At 57.5% G+C, this 25,080-nt stretch overlaps 1 protein-coding gene across 3 annotated transcripts in view; it reads right to left on the minus strand.

Moving 5' to 3' along the window:
* The window catches only part of ETS1 (ETS proto-oncogene 1, transcription factor), a 78,917-nt gene that overhangs the window by 27,294 nt on the left and 26,543 nt on the right, over positions 1 to 25,080 (minus strand). Inside the window, exon 1 of one of the 3 annotated variants that reach the window (XM_063417779.1) lies at positions 19,737 to 20,058. The exons of the other annotated variants lie outside the window; for them this stretch is intronic. Within the exon in view, the coding sequence (XP_063273849.1) occupies positions 19,737 to 19,806 (70 nt within the window). The 5' untranslated portion in view covers positions 19,807 to 20,058. Of the gene's footprint in view, positions 1 to 19,736; positions 20,059 to 25,080 lie in introns of those variants that run through there. 3 annotated transcript variants of the gene reach the window in all.

Consider the following 25,080-nt stretch of genomic DNA (forward strand, 5'->3'; position numbering starts at 1 on the left):
CGATGTCCTCCAGCCCTTCACCTCCAGTCTGAGATGCCTAAAGGTCAGAGCTGAGCAGAATTTCAGGAGCGAAAGCAACAAGCCCGGCTTAGCCACCCAGGTATCAGCTTTCAGTGCCATCTGAAACCTGTTTGCAAGATTTTAATCAAACCTCGCACCAATAAAAGCTCTCCTTTAGTGCTGCCCACGGAGCACAGGGCTGTGAGCAGGGGCCGGGAGCCAGCACCAGGCCCAGCTGTTCCACCTAAACCCAGCTTAGGAATGCCGGGGCTTTAATCCCCAGCGCAAGCTCAGCAGCAGGGGCCAGGCTGGGATTTCGGGCTGGTTTTTACGAGCCCATCAAAGCCCCCTGACACGGCTGCCACGTGCCCTTGGCTGCATGGGTGGCGTGTCCTCGTCCTGTGCCCACAGAGCCGCCTTTGATTTCCCTCCTGGGAGAGCAGGCAGGGAGTTATGGTTTGATTTTTGAACAGTGCCAGGAGCTGCAGTCACCCTGGAGGATTGTGTCTGCAGCATCTGCAGAGCAGAGATGCAGATTTTGCCTCACATGGGGACAGCTTTTGTCTGGCTGCATCTTTCCAAGGCAAAGAGGGGTCTGGGGGCTCCATGGCTTCTCCAAAGCAGGCCCCTGCAGCTCCCTGACATCCCTGGGGATGGGAGTTCAGAGAGACAAGAGGATCAAACACCCTGACATTGCCCTGGATGGGCTCTGTGCTAAGGGAGACCTGCCCAGACCCCCCAGCCAGGGGCACGCAGAGCCTGAGAGAAAACCAGGAGCAGAGAGGCCAAGATCCCCAAGTTCATCTCCCAGCATTTCCCACTCTGCTCCCACCAGGCCCTGCATGTGTAAACTATTTCCACACATCTGATCTTTTTAAAGGACTCAGATTTACAAACTTAAGGGATTTTGACCTTTGAAGGCACAGAACTCCTCTGCAAGTCAAAGCCATTTGCAGCTGATTGCAGAAGGAAAATAAATGGCAGACAGGGGAAAAAAAGGGATGCTCTGAGCAGAGGGATGGGAGCAAAGTCATTTTTCACCCGAGTTTCCATTCGGGGTCAGTGACTTCTCCAAGCTCCCCTCGGCCACTCACTTCTTTTTCCATCAGAGCCCCAGAGTGTCCCTGTGTGGGTTTTCACCCAGTAGCTGCTGGAAATGGATGTGGGGAGGGTCAGAGCAGAGCCACCTGACCCCACAGCATCTCCTGTCCCTGCCCGGATGGATGGATGGATGGATGGATGGATGGATGGATGGATGGATGGATGGATGGATGGATGGATGGATGGATGGATGGATGGATGGATGGATGGAGGGATGGATGGATGGATGGATGGATGGATGGATGGATGGATGGATGGATGGATGGATGGATGGATGGATGGATGGATGGATGGATGGATGGATGGACAGCATGGGCAGGAACCCAAGGTGTCCTCAGCCTCCCCTTCCCAGGCCTGGAGCACAGGGATGTCATGGAGATTCCAGACCCTTGTGTGGCTTGGCAGAGGGACAGGGACAAGGGGGAAAGGCTTTAAAATGAAACAGAGTAGATTTAGATTTAGATTTAGATTTAGATTTAGATTTAGATTTAGATTTAGATTTAGATTTAGATTTAGATTTAGATTTAGATTTAGATTTAGATTTAGATTTTTGGAGGAAATTCTTCCCTGGCAGGGTGGGCAGGCCCTGGCACAGGGTGCCCAGAGCAGCTGTGGCTGCCCCTGGATCCCTGGCAGTGCCCAAGGCCAGGCTGGACAGGGCTTAGATCAGCCTGTTCTAGTGGAAGGTGTCCCTGCCATGGCACAGGTGGGACTGGATGAGCTTTAGGGTCCCTTCCACCCCAAACCATTCCAGCATTCCATGTTTGAATTAGGGGGGAAGATGCAGGTTGGTTTCAAACATCATCATTTGCAGGGACTGTGCATCCAAGGGCTCCATGAATTCGTGCCTGTGTTCCTCAGAAACCTCAACCCTTGAGCCCTGAGGCAGCTGAGATCCCTCTGGAGCCCCCATCCCCTCCTTCTGGAGCTGCCCACGCTCCAGGATGTCCCCCACTGCTGGATGAGGATGGAGCAGGAGTTTCCCAGGGGCTCTGCAGGGGTGACAGGGGTTCACCCTCCCACCCTCTTCCCACGAGCCCACAGTGGGGCCGTGTCCACCAAGCCCAGGGTTCCCACTCCAGCCCACACCAAGCTCCTGTCCCTGAGCCCGCCCTGTCCCAGCTTTCCCCAGGATCCAACCCAGGGCAGAGCTGGGGCTGGGGGAAGCTGGAGCATAGAGTTCCCAACGTCCCCCAGCTGGGAGGGTTCAGCAGCCGAGAACTTTTCTCAGGATCAGAGGAGGCTGAGGAGAGGAGCCCGGGGGCTGAGACCCTTCCCACGCTCCCCAGCTCATCCCCCTGTCCCCAGCTCAGGTTTCCAGCACCCCCAGGCACCCCCAGCCCCTCTGCCTTTCTCAGGTGCCCCCCGCCCTGGGGCAGGGACACCCGGGCAAACAACCCCGGCTGAGCCCCCTGTTATTTAGGCAGGATTAGGCAAAAATTTGTGTGCACTTTTGAACTGTTTTCACAAGCGTTGCCTCTCACTCCCACGCAGGAAGCAGGAGAGGAGCCGGCCTGTTCCAATTAGGGCTCCTCGGGCCCAAAGGGCAACGAGATTCAAGGGGGGGAAAGGGAAAGTGGGGCAGAAAGCTGGAAAAAAGGGACCAGAATGAAATCTGGATGGGGAGCAGGGATAAGCACAGCAAGAGGTGTTTGCTGGGGCTGTGAGGATGGGATGGGAGCAGATAGGGGGAGATTTGGGTCCCCTTCCTACAGCAGCTTGCCAGAGACCAGCCCTGCTTCTCTCTGCAAGGATGGCACAAAAGGTGCAGACATTTGCTATTTTAATTTAAAATAAATATATTTCTTCAAGGAAGAAAAAAAAAAAAAAAAGAAGAAAAAGAAAGAAGAAAAATAAGTCTTTTTTCCCTCCTTCAAGCAGTGAAAAATAAATACTGTGAGATGAAAGCTGGGCTTCAAGAGAAAAACAAGAGAGGAAACCGAGAGCCCACAGTGCTTAGCGCTGCAGAAAGCCCAACAAAGCCGGCTTTTTTCCGGCCCTCAGCAGTTTTCTTAGGGAGATGTGGTGTGCCATGGGGGCCAGCTTTTCCCCTGAAAATCGTCCTGAGCACTGTCCTCTCTAAATGCAGATAAAAGCATTTTGTCCCAGTTTGGGCTCTCAGCGCTTGGAGCCCCACAGGGGTGAGGAGTGGGGATGCTCTGCTTGGCCTCAGGTTTTGGGGTTCAGCCCCATGCCCTTGGCTTGGTGGGTGCTTGGGAGAGATGTGTCCATGAGGAAAACTGGACACAAAGCAGCCCTGAGGTGAGGCAGAGCTGGGTTTGGCTCTGGGGATTGGCAGCTGTGAGGAACCAGGCTCGGGGAAAGGATTCTGCAGCCACCACCAGTCACAGCCTGCCCTGCTCAGGCTCCTTCTGCTCCCTCCCTCTCCCTGCTCTGCAATGTGAGTGTTGGATGGCAATCCTGGGAAAGCAGCATCCTTGAGAGTCCCAGGAGCTTGCAGGGGAGCAGCCTGGTGGGCAACTCGCTCCGTCCTTGGCTTTTGTGGGAGAGAAGAGGGAATGAAGTGCTAGAGAAAGGCCAGGGCTGAAGCTGAGCTAAACCACAGCCTCTGAGTCAACACTGCCATTATGGAAAAGCTCCCCCAGCTCAGCAGGGTCAGGGCCCACAGCTCCTCTTCCTTCAGCAGCTCAGGGGCTTCCCTCGCCTGGGGATTCACCCCATCCTCCCCACTTCAGCTGCTGGAGGATCACTGATCGATAAAGCAAACCCTGGGGAGACTCAACCATCTCTGAGGTTGGGGAATGGGGCCGTGGTTCAACAGCACTCCTTGGAACCATCAAAGAAGTCAGAAACGAGATTGGTCATCAATAAAATTCCATCACTATTGCCCAGAGAAGCTGTGGCTGCCCCAGCCCTGGAAGTGTCCAAGGCCAGGTTGGAGCAGCCTGGGATAGTGTAGGTGCCTCTGGAATGAGATGAGATTTTCGGTCCCATCCAAGGGTTCTAGGATGAGATGCTACAAGGCTGGGGTGGTTCAGCTCCAGCAGCACCATCAGCTCAGCATGAGACCCTCCCACTCTTGAATCAGCTCTAAATGGCCTCTGCAATCCCTTCAGATTTAACAGCATCACAAACTAAACCTTCCACCAGCCTTTTCCGAGCCCGCTGGCCTGAGGGCAGAGTCCAGGTAAATTAAACCCCTGTGGAGGCTCCAGGCTGGAGACAGCCAGGCCAGGAGGCTGCAGCCAGCGAGGAGAAACCTCCACCTGCCCCAGCCCCTCCTGCTCAGGAGGCAGAGCCTCCTCTGGCAGCCATCGGGCCCTTAGAGCCCTTCCCTCGCTCTTTCCCCAGGGAATATCCCGGGAGCGGTCTCCTCTCCGGAGCCAGGATTAGCACCTCACTCGCAGGCTGGGCTCGCTCCTCGGCAGGGCTGGGAGGACCCTCCCAGGCTGGCGCAGACCTGTGAGCCGGCTTCCCCCGGGATAATCGCCCTAATCCCTGCTCACCGCCGCTAAGGAGCGCTAATCCCCGGGCGGGCACACGCGCTCCGAGCCGGGAAAATCCTGTAATGGACACGCAGCCCTCCTGGAAGCAGGGCAGGTGGAACCACCCTGCCCGGGCCATGCCCCTGGCACTGCCCCACCTCCGGGAGATGCTCCTTCCAACCAAACCCCGCTCCTCACACCCCACAGAGCTCGCATTGCTCAACAGTAATTGGGAAAAAAGGGAAAAACCCCGCCAAACCCCAGCACTCAGCACTGATCAAACACAGATATTCCCGTGCTGGCACAGGGCCCGGCATGGCCACGGGGCTGATGCCTGCCACCAGAAGCCACATGAAACCCTCACTGGCCCCGGGCTGGGCCAGGAGCCCTCTGTGCCAGCCCTGGAGGCTTCCAGGGCGGCAGGAGCCCAGCCTTTGCCCTTCCAGGGCTGCAGGAGCCCAGCCAGAGCCCCTCCAGGGCTGGAGGAGCCCAGCCAGAGCCCCTCCAGGGCTGGAGGAGCCCAGCCAGAGCCCTTCCAGGGCTGCAGGAGCCCAGCCAGAGCCCTTCCAGGGCTGCAGGAGCCCAGCCAGAGCCCCTCCAGGGCTGGAGGAGCCCAGCCAGAGCCCTTCCAGGGCTGCAGGAGCCCAGCCTTTGCCTTTCTAGGGCTGCAGGAGCCCAGCCAGAGCACTTGCACAGCAATCCCATGCTGGGCTCCGGCACTGAGGGAGGACACGGTGCTCCAGGTCATCCACAGCCACCGTCCCTGAGAGCTCACATTCCCTTCCAGCCAGGGTAAACCCAGGAATTGTGCTGTTTTCTCAAGTCCCTGGCTGATGTTGCCATTTCTGGCCCCTTTGATGAAGAAGGGATGGGACTGGAGGGTTTGTCCCAAGAGAAGGATGAACCCATCCCAGAACCCTGATGTGGATTTTTCCTGGACTGCAGAAGCACCCATGGGATGCTCCCAAGGTACTCCCTGAGCAGTTCAGATGGAGCATTTCTCCATCCAAACAAACAAACCCTCAGACTCTGCTGCAGATATTCATCTCCCTCCCCTCCATCATCATCCAGGAACAGGGACAGACACGAAGGGGATTCAGGTCCAACACCTCCAGCTGCTGCTGCAGGCTGGGGCTGCCAAACCACGCACCAGAGTCTCCCAGCAAGGGAGAGCAGGGATGTAACAAGGCCAGGTTGAGGATAATTGGCAGAACATTGTGTGGGGAAGATGCTGTCAGGATGGGAAGTGTGAAAAGGGAAGGCTGAGCTCTCTTGGCAGGGCAGTCCCCTCGCAGCAGGAGAAGGGCCAAGGAACCTTCACTCAAGCTGAGCTCTTTCATCACTCACAAAGGATCCCAGCCCTCCAAGCTGGCTCCAACACACCTGAAGAACAAACTGTGCCAGCACGCTCTGTGAGCAGCCACGCATGACCTCACAGCTCGGGATGTTTTCATCCCACACTCCCGATGATGCATGTGCCGTGACTCCATGGCCTGGTTAAACCCCGTCATTTGTGCTGCCCATCACCAGGACACGAGACTTTTCTGAGGCTGATGGACTCCAGAGCTGGCTCTGCTGCTGGGAAATCACTGGTCCCAACAGGCGCCTCAATTTTCCTTGCCTTGGGAAGGGATTAGACACGGAGATGCTCAGCCAAACACCTCCAGTGTGTCTGTCCCGAGGAATTCCCCAACCTTCCCTCGATTTCCCTGCACAGACTGATCCCTCTGTGTCCTGGCCCGGCCCCTGCCCCCAGGCCAGGTCACGGCAGACACGAGGGCAGCACATGGCAGGACAGTGGCAGTGCCCTGGGGCTGGGGTGATGCTCAAGGCCCCAGAAATGTGAACATCAAAGGCTCTGCTCTGCTCACAGCTCCCATTCATGCTCCGGGAATGTTTGTCACAGCCGCGGTGGTGTGTCCGTGCCCTCCTGAGTGGAAGGTCCCCAGGGATGTTCCTGCGGCTTCCTGAAGCCCAGGACACCCCCGCAGGACGCTGCCAGCGCCAGGCGGCGGCGCGGAAGGAGCAGAGGATGACGAAGGAGGGAGGCTCGGCAGCTCCAGGTCACCTCCGCTCGTCTGCCCCGGGCTACGGGCGCTGGGCGAGCCCTGCCCGCTCGGCAGCTGCGGATTCCTGCCTGTCCCACCCCCTCCTCCGCAGCCTCCCCAGCCGCCCCTTCCCCGCAGGGCACTGCCAGCCAGACAGGCGCGATTGCTCAATGGCAGCTGCAAGTCGCAGCGCATCGCGTCCCCAGGGCTGGCAGGGGGCTGGCACAGGGCTGGCAGGGGGCTGAGGGCTGGCACAGGGCTGGCAGGGGGCTGGCACAGGGCTGGCAGGGGGCTGAGGGCTGGCACAGGGCTGGCAGGGGGCTGGCACAGGGCTGGCAGGGGGCTGAGGGCTGGCACAGGGCTGGCAGGGGGCTGGCAGAGCTGCCGTGCCCACAGGCAGCCCTCGCTCCCAGCCAGGCTTTGGCAGCTCCTCTTTCTTCCTCACATCTGGGAGTGCTTCAGCTCTGCCCAGGCGGCGCGGTCAGCGCTCCACGAGCGTGTGCAGAGCAGGAGGAGGAGCAGCCCAAGAGCTTCTCCTTGTCCTCACCTGTGACCTCCAGCTCCCCATGTCCCTCCCTCACCCCTCTGTGCCCAGGGAGGTGTCACTGCACACCAGGACTCCGGGGCTGCCCCCCTTATCAGCCCGAGCTGTCCTGGTGCCAGTTGCAGTTTCCAAAGGCGGAGAGGGAAGAAGATTAGGATATTTAGCTTTGAAATCAAACAAATAATTGCACAGGCTTTCTGCAAACAGATTAGGGTTGGGAGGTCACAGAGCAGCTGGTAAATCTCAGCACTCTTTGCTCTGCCTAAATAATATTAGACTGAGGATAATCAATCATTTTAATCAACAAAATTATTTATAACTCTTTAGAGCAAACAGTCAACTCTGCTGGCAGCTGCTGAGAGATGGCAGGTAAGGATCCAGATGCCTCCAGTTCCCCTGTGTGGTTAGGATTGACTCCTTTGCATCCCTGCATTTACTGCCCTGAAGATTTGCCCTCACAAGTGCCTTGACCCTCTCTGAGGGTGTCCCAGGGTGCTTGTGAGCCAGGGCTCACGAGCACACACCCAAGCACACACTCAAGCACACACAAATACACCCAGAACCCCCCTGAAGCTGAAACCCACCCCAGGGCAGCTCACGGAGCAGTCACCGAACGCTCCAAGCACCTTCCCAAGCTGCATCTCCCAGCACAGCAGCATCTCCCAGGGAGGGAGGGGAGAAGGGAGAACCAGCTGGACAGGAGAGGGAAAAGGTGCTCCTTCTGCTCTGCCACCTGAGCCAGCCCCACCTCCTCGGCTCTCCTGGGGCTGGGGCTCTGCTGATGCCACCACCTGAGAGCTCCAGGGGCACCACTGGTGTCCCACACACTGCACATCCCCCCCAGGACAGGCTCTGCACAGCAGCAGATGATCCCAACAGCCGCAACAGGCAGGAGCCTTTTCCTGGCTGGGCTGGAAGCTGTGAAAGCCAAGGGATTGCTGAGGGGAGAATGAGGGTCAGCTTCCCATCTGGGACCAGGAGGGAACCAGGGACAAGGCATCCCTGGATGCCCCTGCCAGCCCTACAGCATTTCAATCCCCTGTCCCCTTTCCAAGCTCAGCTCCCCCAGTGACAGAGGCCAAGAAGGGGCCTGGGAGAAACCTGGGAACCAAAGCTCTGCAGCCCTGCCAGCCTCAGGAACAGTGGTGCCAAAGTAATTTCATTTCCCAATTTCCCAGGAACAGTTCTCCTGGTTTTATTAATTTTTAAGCAGACAAGAAAACCAACAAAGGGGATTTTCCAGGAGAGCCCCAAGATTAATCCTCTCCATCCCAGGCTGAGCACAGGGTTCCTGGGCTTTGCCCAGATGTGTTACACCATGCAACATCCGGGTTTCCAGTACCTTCAGGCACAGGAGCAAGGGTTTTCCCAATTGACCCCAGGAAGTTCTTTTTTCCAGCTCCTACTTCTAGGAAACTTCCCACCAGAGAAGGACCCAGTGCAGGGATTGGGCCAGACCAAGCCCTGGGAAGATGAAGGTGGGAGTGAGCTGGGGAAGGCAGCCAAAGACGAGCTGGGCTGCCCCGTCAGCCTCAGTCATCCCCATCCCAGAGCCAAGGATGTCCAGGATGGGATTATGTCACTCCTGGACTCAGGCGGGAAGAGTGAAGGGCAGGCAGGGATAAATCTGAGCGGCTGCAGGGGCTCGGATCTGCCCAGAGGAAGCCTGAGCTTGGAAACCTCTGCGAGGGCTGGGGGAGAGAGGCTGCGGCACTCCCAGGCCCCGCATCCACCCCGCGAAGCATCCGGAAGCTATTAAGGAATTACAGGCTCCCTGGCCCCGAGCCCTCCCGGCAGAAGTGCCTGGGAGCAGATGGTGAGAGGGCTGATTGAATTCGGCTGCTCGTGCCAAGAGGCTCTTCAGGAGAGACTCGGTGGAGGAGGGGGTGGAGGGGGCGGCTTTTGGGACTTGGGAGCTGGGAGCCCTTGCCAGGAACTCCAAGAATCCTCCATCAACCCTACTGAGGCTGGAGGAGCTTTGGCAGTGGCTTGGCTGAGTGGTTTGAGGGTGTGAGATTCCCTTGGGGGCTTAGCCGGGAGCTCCTGGTGCTCCAGGAGTGACTCCTCAGTGATCCAGGGCTGGTCCCTCTCCCTTCGTCTCCAAGGGCACCGTGCATTGGACCAGCTCCCTTCCAGGGAGGTGGGCTGGCCCCAGGAGCTGTGTGATCCCAAGCCTTGATCCCAGCAGAGGAGGAGGCATAGGAGCTGTCGGCCCAACAGCCCTGCCCACTCCCAGGGCTTTCCTCCCAGAAAAATGCAGGTTTGTAAAGATCCTTAATTCCCAATTTGGTGTGATCCCACCCCATTTCCAGTGCCTGTGGTAAGGCACTGGGTATGGGATCAGACCTCCCAATGAGCCCTCAGAGAGGGATGGAACTCCAGTTACTCTGGATGGGGAGGAGGTGGGGAAAAAAGACCAGGATGAGAGAAATGCAGGATGAAAAAGAGCCAACAGGAAAGGGAAAAAAAACCCCGAAGGATAAATGTGCTTCGAAAGTCATCCTTGGTGCCAGCCCTCCCGGGGGTGATGCCAGGGCCTGGGCAAAAGCACAGATGGAGGAACAAAATTGCCTGGGGATGAAGGAAGGGCTTAAACCCTCCATGGAAAGTGGAGGGGAAGAAAAAGAGGAATGCCCCCAAAACCAACACGGCCCCAAGCTCTAGGCTCCCTGCCCCTGCCAGCCAGCTCCAGCTCCTCATTCCCAGTGCCGCGGAGGGGACACGCATCGGCTCCGAGGCCCCGGTGCCATCCCCTGTCTCCAAAGCCGTCCCTGTTTTTCCAAGGGAGAAAGCTGCAGTGAGTCCCCCGGGATCCTTGGCCGGCTGCCCGAGGTTGGGAAATCGGGAGCCTGCTCGGGCCCTGCCGGGGGGGCCGGCACGGAGCGCTCCGTGACCGTCAGGGGATCTTGGCGGAGCAATCTTTTCCGAGACAAGTCATGAGATTATTTCTTGCCTGGAATTTGCTCCCGCAGCTCCCATCGGCCCCGGACTGCTGAGTCAAGAGACCGCCGGGGCTGTGCCCTCCAGATGAGTAAATAAATTGCCACGGGGAGCGCGGGGGGCCGGGGGGGCTGGCGCCCGGCGGGGCGCGGGATGGGGCAGGGAGGGGACCCGATGACTCCCGAGCCTTGGGCTGGGGATGGATCCCGGCTTGGCAGCCGCGCACGGAGTTAGTCACCAGATTAGCGAGCAGTTACACACGCGGCTTAAAGACACATCATCCTCCCCTGCCCTTCCCTTTCCTCCTTTTCCTCCGGAGTTTTGTCCCCCTTTTTCCTTCTTTTGATTTTTTAAATTTCTTTCAGCCGAACTTTGGCACTCGGTGAGTGCCGGGGACGGACAGACAGACAGCCACGGAAGACAGGAGCCCTTGAAGACACCAAAGCGGGGGAAAGTGTCCAGTCCGGGGGTGACACAGCTCGGGGCAGCCCCTCTGATCCCTCCCTCCCCTCCCCATCCCGCCGTGCCGGGGGCTCGGGTCACTCTATAGGATCCATATGGCCCCGGCTGCTCCGGGCTCGGCTGCTTGGAAGCAGGAATGGTGCGAGTCATCCCGCTCGAAGGCAAACAGGCGCAGGGCCGGGGCCTTTCATGTTCCGGCCTTTGGAGCCAAATTCAAATCTGGAGCCGCTTAAAGGGACGGGAAGAGCCCCAGCGAGGAGCGGCCCCGCCGGGCCGCGGCTACCGGGACAGCTCCGCATCCCAAACGCCGCCGCAGGAAAGGGAAACATTCCCAGCCTTCCCAGAACCCGGCACGAGCTCGGACACCGAGCCCGAACGTCCTGGCAGCCCTTCACAAGGATGGGGTTGGGAAATGCCACGGGCCCGGGGCACCGCGGTGCCAACCTGCCGCGCTCCTCTGCTGCTGGCGCTGGTGCCAGCCACTGAGCAGAGGAGTTTTCCCTCTGTTGCAGCTGCAGGCCAGGAGGAATTGCGTTTCCTCATGGAGCAGTCTGAGGGATGGAGCGTTTGGGTAATGTGCCTCGAGCACTTGAAAAGAGAAAGCTCTTGGCATTGCGTTTTCAAACTGCTTCTAACAGTAATGGATAAAAAAAGAAGGGGAAAAAAAAAAGACCCAAATTTCACGTGTTCCACTCCATCTTTTTTTAATTTTCCAGTGGAAAAAGCCAGGACTACTCAGCTTTTGCAAGTTGTTTCTTCAGAGGGTTCAGGTTTCGGTAAACAATTGCTCAAAACTAAAAGGTAAGAAAACAAAAATCCCCTTTGCTGCTTCCAGAGCAGTGACCAAAATTCAGTGGCTTTGCACAAACACACGCAGGCACCTCTGACAAATACTTTCATGTGGGTCAAAAACCCACAGTTTGATTACTGTGATAAAAAGTGCTGACAACAGGGGGAAAACAATAGAAAACAACCCCCAAAGCACTGCCCAGTGCCCCGCTCCAGCTTTTGGGGCAGCAGAGTTCTCCTGCAAGGCTGTCCCAGGAGAGGCAGCATCCTGGTGGGAATCCCAGCATCCCCATCCTGCTGTGCCAGGCTCTTGGTTCCCGAGGGATGCTGAGGCTGCCCCAGTCACCCCAAACTGGGAATTCCGGAGGCAGATGGGTCCAGGCCTGCCTGGAGGAGCCAGGGAGGAGCCGGACAGTGGAACACAGACCATGGAGAGCAGGAATCCTGCAAGCACAGGGAGACCTGGAGCACCCAGCTGAGGATGCTCCCACCTCCCTGATGTGGCAGAACGGGAGCGCCATGCCTCAGTTTCCCTAAAAACAAGGTCTCATCAAGCCTCTTCTCAACACCTTTTGGGGTCAAAGGCCCCCAAGCTTTAAAAAAAAGCTTTTAAAGAAAAGACCAGTGCCTGGGCTGGCTTCTCCTGCACTCCCCACCAGCCATGTGAAGAATGCCTTGGAATCACGTCAAGTATTTGAGATGAGATGGGGGGAGAGGGGGCACGGCGAGGGGAGAGGGGGAGCCTTTGACTCAGTGTCTGGCTTCTTTCATCAATCCCACATTCCTGCTCATGCCATCACCCTCCGGGAAAGTGCGACAACCTACAGAACCCATGTGGAGCCAATTTAGGATCCCCTCCGTGTAAGAAAATGCATTTTGTTCATTAGAAAGCTCTGGATCCTCAGCTGGGGTGAGAGGCAGCCTGCAGCCCCACAGCCACCCCAGAAACCTGGGATTCAGAGGAGACAGCCTACACACAGCTACAGCCCAGAGGAGAGCAGGGCTCCCTGCATACCCTCCCAGGACATTTGTTCCAGCCCAAATAACCCCAGGGTTCTCTGCCCTGTCTGGCTTCATAGGGAAGGTTTAACATGAGGAAAAAACCTGGAAAGCAGGGAATTGCTGGGGCAGGTATTGCTGTTGTGCCCAGCAGCAACTGGGAGGTGAACGAATGAGAATTACAGCCCCAGAGGCCAGTTCAGACCCAGACAGAGCCCTGTGACTTTGCACATCCCAATCCACAACCGGGGCTGTCACAATGAGCCCAATCCTCATTCCCAAAGCAGAGGGAGCCACAGAAATTAGGGGATTTTTGTCTCTGGGGAGGGGATTTTCCTCTCTGGGAAAGCAAGCTGCTGCTTCTTGGTGCGTCTGTGATATTTTTCTGGCAGGTTATATTTATCCACAGGCTCCAGGAACCAGATGTGGGACTGAGGGGCTGTGCTGCACCACCTCTCTGCAGACACCGGCTCCACCTGCCCTGCACAGAGCCAGAAACCGCCAGGTCGGCACAGCCAGGGCAGGGCACAGGGAAAAGCTGTCACCTGCCTGCTGCTGCATAGGGGGCATTGCTCCCATGAGCTGGTGCTGTTCGTGGGACAGAGGAGCAAATCAGGTCTTGGATTTTTGGCGGTTGAGTGAAAAAAACCCCCAAAACCTCAACACAAAAATGCAGAGTTTCAGTTCAGAAAGAGATGGCAGTGAGAAAGCAGGGTTTGACCCACCCAGGGCTGCTCTGAGCCAGGCACCCCTCTGCAGAAGGATGGAACACCTTGGAGCAGCTCTGAGGACAGCGCCGAGGGCTCTGCCTCTACCTCAGCACAGCCATGCAGTGCTCAGGCTCTGCAGAGCAGCATCTGCAGCCCCTGAACGGCTCCAGTGCTGCAGGGGCGGCTGCACTGAGACTCCACGGCTGAGCCTCTGCACCAAATCACAAACTGAAAGTGCCCGGCAGTGTCCAAGGCCAGGCTGGACAGGGCTCTGAACCACCTGGGCCAGTGTGAGGTGTCCCTGCCTACGGCAGGGGGTGGAACTGGGTGAGCTTTAAGGGCCCTTCCAGCCCAAACCATTCTGGTATTCAAAGATTTATTTCTTTTTTTGCCATCTCTGTGCACTTGGCCTCCAGCTCTGTGTCCATCCCAGACTGTCCCTCCCCTATTCCAGGAGATGGTCAGGCACAGTAAAGCAACTGTGGATTTCCACATTTTCCCATCATTGCCACAGAAGCCTGCAGGCACAAATCCCCAGACCTGGGAAAGCTGGGCTGGAGAGCTGAGAGCAGCTCTGCAGGGCTGTGCAGCAGGACCCATCCCAGCTCTCCAAGGGTCACCTTTGCAGGAGAAGATGCAGGAGGATGCAGGCCAGGCCTGTTATCTCCAGAGCCATCTTCCAGCTCTGCCATGGGCAGCACTCAAGTGCTTTCCCCCTCAAATTCCACTGCACCTGGGAAAAATGTAGGAGCTCGTAGAAGAATCAATAAATATTTATTGTTTAACCAGCAGTATTTTGACTGGAGATGTAAGCATGGCCCTGTGCCAGGGAAACAAGAGCCTTCTTGGCCAGCGCTGCAAACAAATTTTTGTCTGTATCTCGTTGGAAGATTATAAACTACACAATGAAAGGGAAAAAAGAAAGAAACACAGCCAGTGAGCAGCTTAGTCACGGAAGAGGAACAAAAGAGCTGAGATGGATAACTGTGGCATGGGGTTACAAAAAAAAAGGGCTGCAGGCCTGATTTTTGGCTGTGAGACAGCTGTGCTGCTCAGATCAGCTGCAGAGAGTGCCACTGGTTCCTGCTGGGATGGGGCTTGGAGCTGCACCAGGAGGCACCAAGGAGATGCTGGAATCCACCAGGAACTGCCAGCCAAAAAGCAAACTGGGGAGTCAGGGCTTGGCCTCCAGAGGCACAGCCTTGCACCTGTGGAATAGCCCAGTTCCCACAGGGATCCCCAGTCACAGCGGGATGACAGCCAGGCCCTGGCTCCAGGGCAGTTTTAGTGCTCAGGTAAAGCAGATCATCCCCTCCTTGTGCCCCTCCTCACATCCTGCCACACTCCTATCCAGCACAGGTGCTCCACCAAGCAAGATTTGTCAGCCTGGAGGTGCCAGAGCTCCATCCTTTGGATCAGGGACAGCAGGGACACTTCATGTCCTAAACCATGCCATTTCCTCACCTTGTGCCCTGTAAGGACCAGCTGACTGTGAAAAAAGGAAAAGACTCTCCTGCCTTACCTGGGACAGATTTACTTGGATTTGTTCCCTTCGTCCCCAAAACCCCAGCGGATCCTGGTGCCACAACTGACAAGAGCCATTTAGGGTGACAGCTCTGCCAGTTCACATCCCACAGGTACTCAGACAGTCTGGTCTTACTCAACCCACCTGAGGGTTTAATCTGTGGGAGTCCCTCTGCATCCTAAGCCTGATCCCCGGCTCCTCACACAGCAGGATCCATTCCACAGGGTGCAGCCACTGCACTTCCACAGCAGCAAATTCAGGGCTGGCTCCCAGAGAAGCTGCAGCTGCCCCGTCCAGAGGCCAGGTTGGACGGGACTTGGAGCAGCTTGGGGCAGTGGGAAGTCTCACGGGAATGATGAGATCCCTAAGGGCTCCAACCCAGACCATTATGGGATTCTGTGATGATCAAAAGCAAAGCTCAGCGTGCCACAGTCCCGCGGGACTCCCAGCCGCTCACTGCCTGCCTGCCAGCAATCTGCTCTGGATTTGGGAGCGCAGGAAACCTTAGGATGTCTCAGCAGCTGCTTTGGAGAGCTGGAGTGCAGCATTCCAGCGTGAGCCTGTGTAATCCCTGCGTTCTGTAAGGCCCATCAAAGCATGGCACGCTGCAATTACCTGGCAAATTAGGGGCCACTTCACGTAACGACACTGTAATTACACACTCGGTGCGTGCTTTGGGGAGTTCGGGATGGAAGCGTGAAAGGAGCAGGGGTTTGCTCCCATTCCCTGGAAATCTCCCTCCCTGGACCCAGGTTAGAAAGCAGGGATGTGCTTTGGTGGATGTGTCCCTGAAGGAGCTCTGCCCTCCCTCCATCCCTTCTCAGAGCTCTGGTATGAAGCTGACACTGGAAAAGCTGAAGCTGGTGGCAGCCAAGGGCAGCCAGTCCCCCCTCCCGGGAATCTCTCATTCCCGCATCCCGGCTGGATACCACAGTAATGGGCATTTTGTCAGCGCATACAGAGGTAATTGCTCTTCTTCAGCGGAGTTCTCACCTCCTCCGCAGGCAATCAGCACCGAAAACGCGAGAGCAGCCCCAAGCCCTCCATTTCTGAGCCTCAGCCTCGCTGCTGATGGTTCCAGCCCACACAGAGCATCCCCAGCCGAGCCCAGCTCTCACTTTTGGAACGCAGAGCAAAGCGTTCCAAAAGATCCGGGTGCAATTCCCTGCATCCCTGGAAACACCAACCGGTGCTTTCCTTTCCCCAGGCCCTGGCATCGCCTGTGTCCCCGGGAGGACAGGTGAGCGCTGTCCCAGCGCCACTGAGGCAGAGGGAGGGACAGAGAACGTGCCAGAGCAGGGAGGGGAACGCCGGGGTTCTCTGCTGCGTTTTACCCCGCATGGAAAGCAAACGTGGCCATGCAGGAGCCAGCGCCTGTCAGCAGCAGGGAAACTGAGTCACACAGCAGCTGACACAGCTGGAGGGCTCAGTCCTGCGAGGACAATGCAGGATCAAATCTTTCTTTTGGATGCGAATAATGTCCCAAGTCCCTGAGCGCTTTTACCCCTACCAGCTCAGCAAACCGACCCCCGTAGGTCGGGCTGATCCAGCTGTGACCCTGCTCCATGCACACCTGGAGCCAGGGATGGCTGCAAACCTTCCCCCCTCGACAAGGCAGAGGCCAGAATGAAAGATCTCCTCCTAAAACCTAAAGAAGAGGAATTCTCTCTGTCACTTGCCCTCTGTGGAGGAGCTCCGCATTTGCCAGGCTCGCTTCAAATGCAAACTCCCTTATTTGTCTGTGCTGAAAGTGAAAGCAAAGCCTGACCTTGCTGTGGGAAGGGGGAGAAGCAGGATTCAGGCGGGTCCTACATCCAAGAGCAGCATGGAAGCTGTGTAGGAGCTTCCCTGTGCCTGCACCACCACAGCAGGAGAACCAGAATCTGACAGAGGTTTGGGTCGGAAGGGAAAATCTTGCATCAGCTCTAACTGATGTTGTCCCAAATCCTAAACAGAGGGAAAGGTTCCTGCCAGATAAAAACACACCCCTGGGATGCCACCCACGCACAGGCCAATGGAAACAACGTGTGCATGTCCCAGCTGTCCTCAGGGTAGGCATGGGAAGAGCTGAAAAGCCAAAAAGTCCGCATTTCTGTGCTGCCTGTGCACGGAGCAAATCCTTTTTCCAGGAACAAATCCACCCCTTCTCCCATAACACAGGTCCAGGGAAAGGAGGCAAAAGGAGGGCTGGGTGCAGATGGGGAGCTCAGCATCCCTACTCCACCTGGGATGCCCAGGAACCACACCTGGAACTACAGCCCTGCTCTGGTGCCTCGGAGGGGGCAACTCCTCAGCTTCCTTAGCAAGAAATGAGCACTTGGGAGCCCCAGCTACACCCCACAGCTCCCAGCAAGGTCGGGGAGCTGCTTCCCATTCCCAGCAAGGGCAGGGAGCTGCTTCTCACTCTACCCACAGCCAACAAATGCAGCTTGGCGGAGCTGCAGGAGACAAAGTGATTTGTGGAGGGCAGTGTTCACCAGCCCCCAGGTGAAGTTCCCCTTGGGGTTGAATTTTGCATGGTTTGGGGTTTTACTGTCTCACAAAATGTCCCACCAAGCCATTGGTGGATCAGCCACATATGTACAACCACAAGTGATGTTACCACCCTCTCCATCACATCCTCAGAAAAATATCCATGCACACAGAATTGTATCTTGAAGGAGAAGCCACCCCCATGGGCTTCTGGCTCTGACCCGCTCATCTCACTCACACATTCCTGCTGGTAATAGCAGGGGTGGAGGGGGTGGATTTGGCTTTGGAAGCTTTCTACAACCCCACATCCCTTCCAGGTTATTTTCAAACCCTTCAAACACACCACAGATCTCCCTGGAGTTTTTTGTGGGGTGGAGCAGGGTCTGGTTTGGTGGGTGAGAGGGGACAGAGGTGCAGCTTCATGGGGCATCAGGCACATCAAACGTCATGCACAACTGAAACCCTGTGGCTGCAGGGACCCTCCCTGCCCAAGGCTAACCCCAGGGATCACAACGAGATTTGAGAAGGGACAAGGGGCTGAACTCCTCCTCAGCCCATTTTGGAATTAAGGACGATGGGAACATCTGGTGGCAGATTCAGGACTGAAGGAGCCATCAGGGAGCAGATGAGTCCTCCAGGAGCAGAGAGAAGTGATGCTCCCTCCCCGTGCCATGGCTGGATCCCAGGAACACAACCCTGCAGCATCCACACTCCTTCCCTCACCATCAATCCCACCGAACCAGAAACTGCAGCACTCTCTGCGAGCTGGAGGGGAAATGAGGTTAAGCCAGCTAATTGACAGCACTGACCTTTGTGGCTCACAGCGAGCGCAGCCACCAGCACAGGAGCGGCTGCAGCTGAGGCGATGGGGGGCAGCTCTTTTCTACCTCTTGGGGCTGTGCTTTTCAGAGCTCTTCCTGCCCAACTTTAAACTTTGGGTCAGCTCTAAGAACCGTTTGCTGACATCAGCTGCAGAGGAGCTTTCAGGGACAGAAGAAAATGGACTTAAGGCAGGGTGAAACTCTGAGTCCTCCCTGCAGGCACCAGGGAATTCCACTGCTCCAGGGCTCGGACACCCAGGGCCTCTCACCCACACAGGAGAGTGCAAATTTAAACAGATACTTTACTCTGGAGTGAAAAGCAAACCCATCCCACCCTGATGGTCCAGGTGTTTGTTCCTATCCCATTTTCCTCCCCTCCAAGCAAACAGGCTGCCCTCGGGGGCTGAAGGGCAGGAATGAGTCTTCACCAAAGTTTTAGGAAATGGGCACAATCAGGTCCTCAGCTCCACTCCAGCCTCTCATTCCAGCTGTGTATGTGCATCCTCAGCATCTCTCGGGCATTTTGAAGTCCGGGGCTCCCCAGCCCACAGCTGGGAGCCAGGCTCAGCCCTGCTGCTGGGCAGGGAGCACTGGCACCCTCTGAGCAGCTCAGGGTGCTCCCTGCGGCCAGGGAGGGTGGGAGGAGGATCCCAAGGGACACTCCTGCACTGGACTCTCCGTATTCCATGGATTGCTGATGCCCAGGTGGGCGCTGAAGAGCTTTGGAGCTCTCTGCAGCCCAGCTGATGCTGCACCAGCATCTACCGAAGTCTAAGCACCAACCCCTGTGTGGCTCTGGCCCTCAGCTGTCACTTTATTTCCACAGGCAGTCCAAAATCCCAATGCCTGGAGGAGCTGTGCTATCCTTCTGGCTTTCCTAGAAACTTCCTAACCAGCAGAGAAACGCACAATTCAAATCTTAATTTGATTTTCTTTGCCACACCAGCGCTGCACAAGATCCAGCAAACTTCCAGTTTGGCACAGTGGGAATTGCAGCAGGGAGAGATGAAGCAACAAGAGCAGTTTTATGCGGAAAAAAAGGGGTTGTTTAATTTTCCTGCGGGTCCTCCGAGCTCCATCCTCCACCTCGCCTGGGCAGGGCAGAGAGGAGTTGATCGCCCGGGGTCAGCGAGCAGCCAGACGCCACCCGTGTGTGAACAGCAGCTCTTATTCTGGCCAGCGCTCGGCTCGGAGCAGCAACCACAGCCAGCAGCAGCTGAACTCACCGCTACAACGCACAAAACCCCCTTCTCGCCTCCCTTCAGTAACGTGTTGCTCTCTGCACCCTCTCTCCACCCATTTCTCCAGCTCCAGAAGGGGGAAAAAAATCAAAGCGGCGGGTTTTCCTGGATTAAACGGGCTAAATCCAGAGCAGTTACCGCTGGAGTTGTGTTTCCCAAATGCCACGAGCGCTTGGACCACACAAGACATTTCCAGCGAGGGATGGGGGAACGCACATCGCAGCTACCGAAGGGAACGGGCGGGGTGTCCCGGGGAGCGCATCTCTGCTGCCTCCCCGCCGCATGGGCTTCCCTACACCCCGGCAAGGATGCCAGGAGCACGAGGAAAGGAGGCTGGAGGGGCGGCGGGACGGACTTTAAGGGAAGGAGGGGGGTGGAAAGTCATTAAAGCGCTCGGAAAGTCAATTCGCCTTCGGCGGCGGGCAGAGCCCGGGCGGCGCCGCTGCGCTGCGACTTGGGGTGCGCTCCGTGTTCCCTCCCAAAAGACACCCCCCAAAAACCCCACAATGACCTCTGTGACCACCCCCTCCCCAGCGGTCAAGCCTCTCCCTCCCGCCAAACCTCTCCCGCAGCCGCCTTCGCAGGGAGAAGGGCACGGGGCTGCGCGGAGCGGGGCGCGGAGGGGACGCGGCGCTCACCGGGGGACGGGAAGAGCTCGATGTCCACCTTCTCCGTCTTGATGATGGTCAGATCCACAGCCGCCTTCATGGCTGGGGCAGCGCCGCGGGGGCGTCGCGCCGGGAACGGGGGGCGGCGGCTGAGCCCCGCCGAGCGCGGAGCGGGGCGCCCGGGGCAGCGCGGCCGGCGCTGCCTTCCTCCTGCCGCTGCTCTTCCTCCTTCTCCTCCTCCTCCTCCTGCTTCTCCTCCTCCTCCTTCCTTCCTCCCTTCCTTCCGCGCTCCCTCGTTCCGCTCCCGGCTGCGCTGCGCTCCCCGCTCCGCTCCGCCCGTCCCCGCCGCCGCCCCGGCCGGGCTGAGCCGAGGGGAGGGCGCTGGGCCGGCCTCGAGCGGTGACAGCGGCGGAGGGACCGCCCCGCCCCGCCCCGGAGGCGGCCCCGGCGCGGCGCTGCGGGGAGCGGAGCCGGCGCTGCCGGGGAGAGCGGGGCTCCGGGGCGGAGGGGAGCAGCGCACCCAGGGCTCCTCCGCCCCGACCTCCGCTCGCATCTCGGCCCCCGAACGCGGCGGGGTAAGAGTCTGAGCACTGCAGGCAGCCCTGGCTGGAGCCGCTGCCCGAAACCGCTGCCCCATGGTTCTTGAAACCAGGCCGGTTGTCTTCACCCTGCCTGTCTCGACATGAACCGCTGCCTTTCACACTCACCCCTTCGGCTCCCATCACCCCTTCGTGCTCACATCCTCTCCTCACATTTCCATCACCCCTTCACACTCCCATCACCCCGCCTGGAGCAGCCTGATCCTCTCCCACCCCCAGCACATCCAAACCCGGGGCACAGCCAGGACAGAGCAGTGCACGTTGTGCTGTGGTGGGTGACAGCCAGGGGTGGTTGTTCCCAGCCCTGCTGGGTAGAGGTGGGAGGCCAAAGAGGGTTGGGAAGTGACAGGATAAAAAGCATCTTGAAGATACAAGATGAGTGTCATGCCAGCATGGCACGGAGCTAACAGAAGAATATTGGTTTTCACATGAAATCTGTTTGATTGTGTTTAAGTAGCACAAACTTCAGACCACAAACGGCACAGCAGAAGGAGAGTATGACTCACAGATGTCAGCTTACCGGTACGGAGAAAAAAAGTCATTATCAACCAGCTCTTGTGGTTCTGTCACTCTGAAACTCTTTAACAGCTTCCGATTCTGGCATAGATCAGGCTGCTCTCATCAAAGATGGGCTCAAGTGAACACAGGAGCAGCTGCCCGGGGTCACACTCACTGCCCAGCCCTTGGGATGGACCAAGGTCCCGCTTGCAAACACCCCTGAAACCTCCCAAGGCCCCGAAAGATGAACTGCAGATGCAAACGCTGCAGCTCGGATTATTTCGCTTCTGCAGCAGGGCCTTTCTCAGGCACCATGGGCGTATTTATAGCAGGAGAGTTTGTGCAGCTGAAAGGAGCCAGCCCAAGAGCGCCGGCTCGGGCTGCACACACGGCTTTGCCAAGGCAGGAGGGCTGAGAGCTGGCAAAGCCAGGCAGGGAGCTCCAGCCCAACGTTCACCTTCTTCACCCAGTGACAACCTCTCACATGCCCAGTTTTACAGGCAGTCTTGTTTCCAATTTGCTTGCAAGCTCAGTTCTGGGCAACCTATCCCTGCAGCAGTGGAGCGGTACCAGCGATTTGCTGTGATGGAAAACCTTCCTCCTCTGATTCCTGAGGGCTTGGGAGAACCTGAGCAGTGCTCAGGCAGAGCACAGAGCTGGTGGTTTGAAACCCACCACAAGAATGAACCTTGAAATCCGAAGGTGGAAAAAGGATGGCTGCAAGTATAAAATGTGGTCCCTCCCTGGGACAGGATCATGTGCTTGCACCTGCCCTCAGTTTGGGTTTCTTTCTTCCCCATACAGCAACGATTGAAGGAAGAAACTACAGAGAGGAGATTTAGCAGAACATTTCTGGTTGAAAATCAAAAGGGGATTCAGGAGAAACAGCTGCCTTTCTGTCTGATCTCTGATCCCTCCAGAGCAGGCTTGGGAAGAGAAACCTGATGCAGTTATCAGAGCCCCCAGTCCTTCCCTTCCTGCGCTGGGCCGGGATCCCGCGGCAGAGAGGGGAGGGGGCTGCCTGGGGGTGCCGGTTTGTGCAGCTGCCTGCCCGAGCTGTCAGAAAGCACCTGCGGTCCCAACCGTATGGAAATGACCCCCCCGGGCCATCGCTCACCGCTCGGAGCGCGGCTGCAGCAAACCACAAGCCCCGGACCGAAACACAGCAGGAGGAGGCGCGGCCAGGTCACAGGGACTCACCCAAACACAGAGCGGGACAGGCTGCTGGTGGCGCACAGCACAGGGCACAGAGGCCTGGATGGAACTGCCACAGACCGAGATGCAGCAGCAGAGGAGGCAGCCGTGCCCTGAGGTGTCTCTGCTTTAGCCTTGCCCCCCTGGGCTGATGCTTTTGGATCAGCCTCTCCTGCAGTGTTACAGTCCCGAGGACTGGCTGAACTCCAGGACACCTGTACTGGAGATCCTTCTCTTCTGGACCAGGACAGAGGCTCTAATAAAGACCTTTCTCACAGCTTGTTTGTTTTTTATTAGGAGAGATCCACATGCTCTTGGCATTCTGGCTGAGCCCTGATCTCACAAAACCGATGACACTGAACCCAGCTTGGTGCAGGGTGGCTGCAGAGGAACTCTGAGCTGTGCCTCACCCCCCTGTGCCTCCCTAAACCCGTGTTCCATTTTGCTGGTGCAATGCATGGCAACCCCTATACGCAGGGAAACTGGAAATGCTTCCAAAAGTAACACTCGAGCAAAAATCCCCAAAGGAGAGGAAGAGAATAGAGAGGCTGCGGACAGAGGTTTCCTCCCCGGGCAGCTGAATCTCTCCTTCGAACTCCGTCCCAGCAGCCGCTTTAATTTGTGTTCACTTCAGAGCTGCGACATGAAAGGCCTGGCTCTGAGCTCCAGCTGAGCCGCTCAATGGCTCAGTGTTCGCAGAAGGCATGGAAGGAATCCATTGATTAGTTTCTTCAGCTGGGATGTGACCATTCCGAGCCCAAGACCTGCCAAACATGACTTCGCCTCAGCAACTGGTTCCTATTTGCTGCTCACAGGCTTTAAGAAAAATCTTTCCTCTTCCCCATCCAAGTCTCACCCTCGTTTTCCACTGTGCCGTTGCTGAACGTAATGTCCATTCAGGCTCTGCCGGGGAGGGAGGATGGCGGGCTGGGGAACGGCAGCCCAAAGATGGGCGATAACCATCTGCCCTCCTTCTGCAGGGCAGCCCCACTGTTTGCAACTGCTGGGAGCAAAGAAAGGGTGGGCAGCAATGCCCCTTTGTTCCCTGGGCCACTGACTAATTTTGGGTTTACAGAACAATAATAATTATTATTCATTTAGCACTGAGAAAAGGTGTTGGGAGATTTGCTGCGGTTTCCGAAGGCAAGGACGGCTCTTCCGTGACCTCTCTGCTGGCTCTTTCACTTTTCCAGGCCAAATTCCCTCCTGTCCCAGCCCAGGGCAGCTGCTGGCTCTCCTTCAGATGTCATGGAGCCAGAACAGCTTCTCCTTTCCCTCACATTCCCCCATCCTCTTTCCAGCAGGAATTAGGTGTAACTTCTGGTCTGGAGAGGGAGCTTTTCCGAGCACTGCTGCCACCAAAACACGGGGTGAAATGCAACGGCCACAGGATAACATGGGGCGTTCACCCAGCTGTAATGGCCAGGAAATGAAGAACACCATATCCAATTAAAACTGCAGGGGGATATTTATGGCAGAACGTAATTAGCCAAATTGGAGCCTTCCCCAAAACTGCCATGGGATTTTTAATGACCGCAAGCGGTCAGGGATTTGGTTTGATGTTTTGTCAAGTAAACAATACCCACAGGGCATGAGACAAAAATCAGGAGCAAAGGGGAGAGGAAAAAGAAAAAAACCTGTCCTGCAATTCCAGGGAGAAACAGAGACATGAAAGGATTTATCGTAATGGGGACATTGTTGGAAGGAGCAGCAGCCACCACTCCAAGAAAGGAAAGAGCAGGGAGGTGGCCCTGGGTGTGGAGGTGGCCCTGTGCAATGAGAGGAAAGAGCAGGCAGCTGCCGCGGCCGTTCCCCGGGGAGATACCTTTCCTGGAATTTAAAATAATACGAGAAATTCCTTCAAGCGCCGTAAGAGCTGGGAGGCATTGGAGTATTTTGGTAGGAGGAGGCTGGATTAGCCCTGCTGACTCCAGCCTCCCGTTTTTGGCTGGGGCATGGGAGCAGAACTCGCTAGCGGCACATCCTGCGTGTGCCCCGGGCGGGCTGCGGGAGCCGGGCCGCTCCCAGATCCAGCGCAGGGGTCCCGGGGGTGATGACCGTGCCCAGAGCGTGGCTGGCCCCTGGGGTCCCCTCGCTGCGAGTCCCCCAGCCCGGGCGCTGGCGGCAGGAAAAGCAGGGCAGTGTTCCCGCTGGGATCCCCAGCCCCGGGCCGGCCCAGCCCCGAGCCATCGCTGCCACAATGCCCTCCTGTGAGTGACTGTCCCGGGCTCCGAGCCTCCGCGGCTCCTGCTCTCATTAAGCCCCGGCGGGGCGGGCTCACAAAAGCCGCTTTGTGGCCAGCGGGGTCGGGGCTCGGCACACAGAGCCCGCGGGGAGCCACGGCCCCGGCACACGCTGGGCACCCCGGACCAGCCTCGGCTGCTCGGGCATCTCCAAGCGCCTCCCGCTCCTGGATTCCCAGGGGTGCTGATCCCGCTCCTGGATTCCCAGGGGTGCAGATCCCGCTCCTGGATTCCCAGGGGTGCAGATCCCGCTCCTGGATTCCCAGGGGTGCAGATCCCCCTCCTGGATTCCCAGGGGTGCAGATCCCCCTCCTGGATTCCCAGGGGTGCTGATCCCGCTCCTGGATTCCCAGGGGTGCAGATCCCCCTCCTGGATTCCCAGGGGTGCAGATCCCCCTCCTGGATTCCCAGGGGTGTGGATCCCGCACCTGAGGAGCTGCTCTGGGCCCCGGCAATGCCATCCTGGCAGAATTCCCTTGGCGGGGGTGCTGTCACTCACTCGGGTCCCTGCTGGAAGCAGTGTTGGGATGGAAAATCCTCATAAACTGCCCTGCAGCACTGTCTGCTCTTGGACATTCTCCCGCTCCCCTCAAGTGACAGCACCGAGCTCTTGGTAAACACATCCTGAAGGGTTTTGCTGCTGAACTCCCGATATTCTCAGTTCCACCGAGCACACGCAGCCAATACACAGCAAATCTCACCTGAAGGTCGCCTCTGCCTTTGCTCAGATCTCCTGGCTCGGGTCTCTCTGGCCTCAGTCCTCTCTCCTTCAGAGCACAAACAAAGCAGCCCGCTCAGGTCTAAGCAGCACAGCTCTGCTTGTGGCTGCACTCTTGGCGT

This window comes from Prinia subflava, chromosome 22 (assembly GCF_021018805.1).
Source record: "Prinia subflava isolate CZ2003 ecotype Zambia chromosome 22, Cam_Psub_1.2, whole genome shotgun sequence".
In the NCBI taxonomy this organism is placed as follows: domain Eukaryota; kingdom Metazoa; phylum Chordata; class Aves; order Passeriformes; family Cisticolidae; genus Prinia; species Prinia subflava.